Genomic DNA, 3,148 nt, shown 5'->3' on the forward strand with positions numbered 1-3,148 from the left:
TGCTACGAACTCCGTCTCTGGAAAAACGAAAGCCTTCTGCGGGGCCCAAGGTAGCTGCGTGAGGTCCGAGGTGCGAATGATATGCAGACGAGGTTGATATTTGTGCATACTGGCGAGCACAATCTGCGTAAGCAAATGGACGAGTTTTTTCATAAGGGGAATCGGTACATTTAAGTACATACGTATATATGTACATATGAATGTGTGAATGTGTGTACATTAGGATGGTCCTTAGTTATATGGAGAAAAAAAGTGTTTGGAATCTCGGTCTCACCCCCTAGAAATGTGCGAATAGCCTAAAGCCTAAACTATACAAAGTTTTAGGTCAATCAGACAAGATTTAGAGGTGGCTCAAAGCGCTAAAAGTTTCCAATGTATTTCATATGGCGAAAAAACTAATTTTCGTAAAAATTGTATAGAAACCTTGAAAGCAATATTTTACAATCGGAGACTTCAAAAAATACTACCCAATTGGTTATTTAAAATTTGTTTAATAATACGATTTTTTATGGGTCCCCCCCATTGCATTTTTTAAGGGTTTTTGGGGAACCATAAAAAATTGTTAATACTAATAAACTTTTAAATAAACAATTCGTTATTTTTTCTGGAAGTCTCCTGAAGAGAAAAAGAGTTGGCCGATTGAAAACTATTGCTTTTCAAGGATTCTATACACTTTCTACGAAAAATAGTTTTTTGCGCCATATAAAATATGTAGATGGGCACTGTGAGCCACCTCTAAACCTTTTTTTGTTTGATTGACCTAAAACTCTGTATAGTTTAGTCTTTAGGCTATTCACACATTTCTAGGGGGTGAAGCCGAAAATCCGAGCTCTTTTCGAAAAAAAGGGCCACCCTAATGCACATTTGTATGTATTTACTTACATGTCCATTGCTGTCCAGGGTGTTGTTGGTGAGTTTGACTTTGTTGAAAATTATAGCCTGAGACTGCCAGTGAGCGCCAGTGGCTGGACTATCGGGATGTAAAAACATACGCTGAGGGCTTTGAGGCTCAGCTCCTCCGGCGGGTATCCAGTGTGAACCAGAAAATTTGTATCGGCAATCGCCGATGGGAACCATTTCCAGCAAAACACAATAATTGGAGTCATCTTCCAGCTCAGAGACCGAAACACGCATGGAGGGAAACATTCGTCTGAAATGCATCGATAAAATAGAAGGACAATTTATTAGATAAATTCAAAGAAAAATTAGCAACTAATCAACAAGTATTTATCTAAGTGCATAATGTATGTATGTACATACATATGTACGTATTTATTTATATATGTATTGAAAAAGTGGCAAAGCGATAAATCAAATTCAACTTTCAGCACTCGAAAAAGCCACAAAATGTAGGCGTAGCGTGTGTGATTTGTGGTTCTTTAGGTAGGTACTCACACGACGACGTCACGGCTCCACTAACTGCCGACGACGAGTGGCTCGGACAGGTTAACAAGTGTGTAATTATGACATGGCAGAAGGCAGCAAGCAGCAAGCAGCCCGTCGGACAACAAAAACAAGCCTTCCATGAAACAAAAGTTCCAAATTAGAATCGGCAACGCAAGGGCACTGTGCGTCATAAAGTAGAACAGCAGGGAGTACAATGAATTGGCGCCGTGAAATTTCATTTAAATTGTACGGGTGGCACTGCAGCGAAAAAACGATGCGTCGTCGACACAGGGTACGCCACAGACGATCACAGCTTTTCATACATACATATAGGCATGTATCCCAGGCCAATTGGTGCACAGCGACATGCTGCATAAATGTGGAGTAGTTTGTTACCAAAACAAACAGAACATGATTAATTGATTTTGACTTGTTGCGAGGCTTGCGTTACGAGAGAATTAATGATGCTGCAAAGAGGCCAATATTGGGCTAGCTCATGGCGATCGCACAACCAGAGCAACTGAGGAGGCTGTTGGTCCACTGGTTATTAGACTGTCGTTAGTCTTCAGTACCGATACCCAATTTGCCACTGAGCCAGGATAAGTTCGAATCGATATCGGTCGGGTGAAGTCGTTTGGGCGAACTCGAAACGACGTCGTTTTTTCCATACAAACAGCAACGTCGTTCCGACGTCGTTTTTTCCCATCGAAGTCGTTACGACGTCGGTTTGGTGAAGTCGTCTAGGTAAACTCGAAACGACGTCAAATCGAATTCATTTTTTCACAAAAAATTTGTACTCTAACAGCCAATTTCACGAACGAGCAATTTAAGTGAAAAATGATTTTGATTTTTTGAATTTTATATGGATATTGACAGAAATTAAAAAATCAGTTTCCATTTAAATTGATTTTGAAATCGGTTGTAAGGACCACTAAAATTTAGTGAGTGAAATAAAACTGCTTTATATTTTAATTTTTAGGAATGCTTATTGAGTTGTTTTTTTAAATTTTACACACAATTTTAAATTGGATTTGTACGGTTTTTGTTAAAGATTCTGAGCATCGCGCCAGCGAGTTCGCCGGCGAACATATTGTTCACCAGAACGAGTCGTTTGGCAAATTGGGTATACGTATGTAAATAAATCGTACATATATACATACATACATATAATGTATAAACATTTATGTATTTAGGCATATTTGTTTACTTCGCATATATGTTTGTACATACATTTGTATCTATGTAAATAAAAACGTACATACATACATACTACACAGCGTAGATATTTATGTATGTACATATGTACTTATCTATGTACATATGTATGTATGTATATGCAAATTTTGTAATGCGACTTCTGAGAAATCAACGGCTACCTTTAATCCCTACCGAGATTTCTAGGGAGCTCACCCGACATCGAAGCGAGAACGTCTACGAGTATGCTGACTGCTTGGCGCATGCTTACTTACTTCAATCGGCCACAAATGGGCAAGTGTACTCGTGCAATGTATGTACATACAATTTCCACATAAAAAATGTGTAATCGAAATATGAACATACTTAATTACGTTAATATAATGAGGCACCCTATGTAGACATGATTGTCACGGCAGCTACACATAATTTTCGAAAGACATTGTTCACCATTGTCTATTGTCGGAAAGTGTGAAATCTCAGGTAGGTGGGTATGTGCGTTTGTCAAAGGCCATTGGGATACATACATACTAGACTCCTGCGCAATTCCATTTAAACGGCCCAACAA

General features: G+C 38.8%; 1 protein-coding gene across 1 annotated transcript; it reads right to left on the reverse strand.

Moving 5' to 3' along the window:
* Positions 1-6: 6 nt before the first annotated feature.
* LOC108354601 (T-box transcription factor TBX6-like) lies at positions 7-1,193 on the reverse strand (the record flags this gene model as incomplete). The annotated part of the gene is made up of 2 exons (XM_017605781.1): positions 883-1,193; positions 7-123 (listed from the first exon to the last, which is right to left on the reverse strand). Coding segments are annotated over exons 1-2 (396 nt in total), but the record flags the coding sequence as incomplete, so codon positions are not given.
* Between the last annotated feature and the right edge of the window lie 1,955 nt (positions 1,194-3,148).

Source organism: Rhagoletis zephyria, unplaced genomic scaffold, assembly GCF_001687245.7.
Source record: "Rhagoletis zephyria isolate East Lansing unplaced genomic scaffold, Rhagoletis_zephyria_1.1 Rzeph_scaffold_37465, whole genome shotgun sequence".
Lineage (NCBI taxonomy): Eukaryota > Metazoa > Arthropoda > Insecta > Diptera > Tephritidae > Rhagoletis > Rhagoletis zephyria.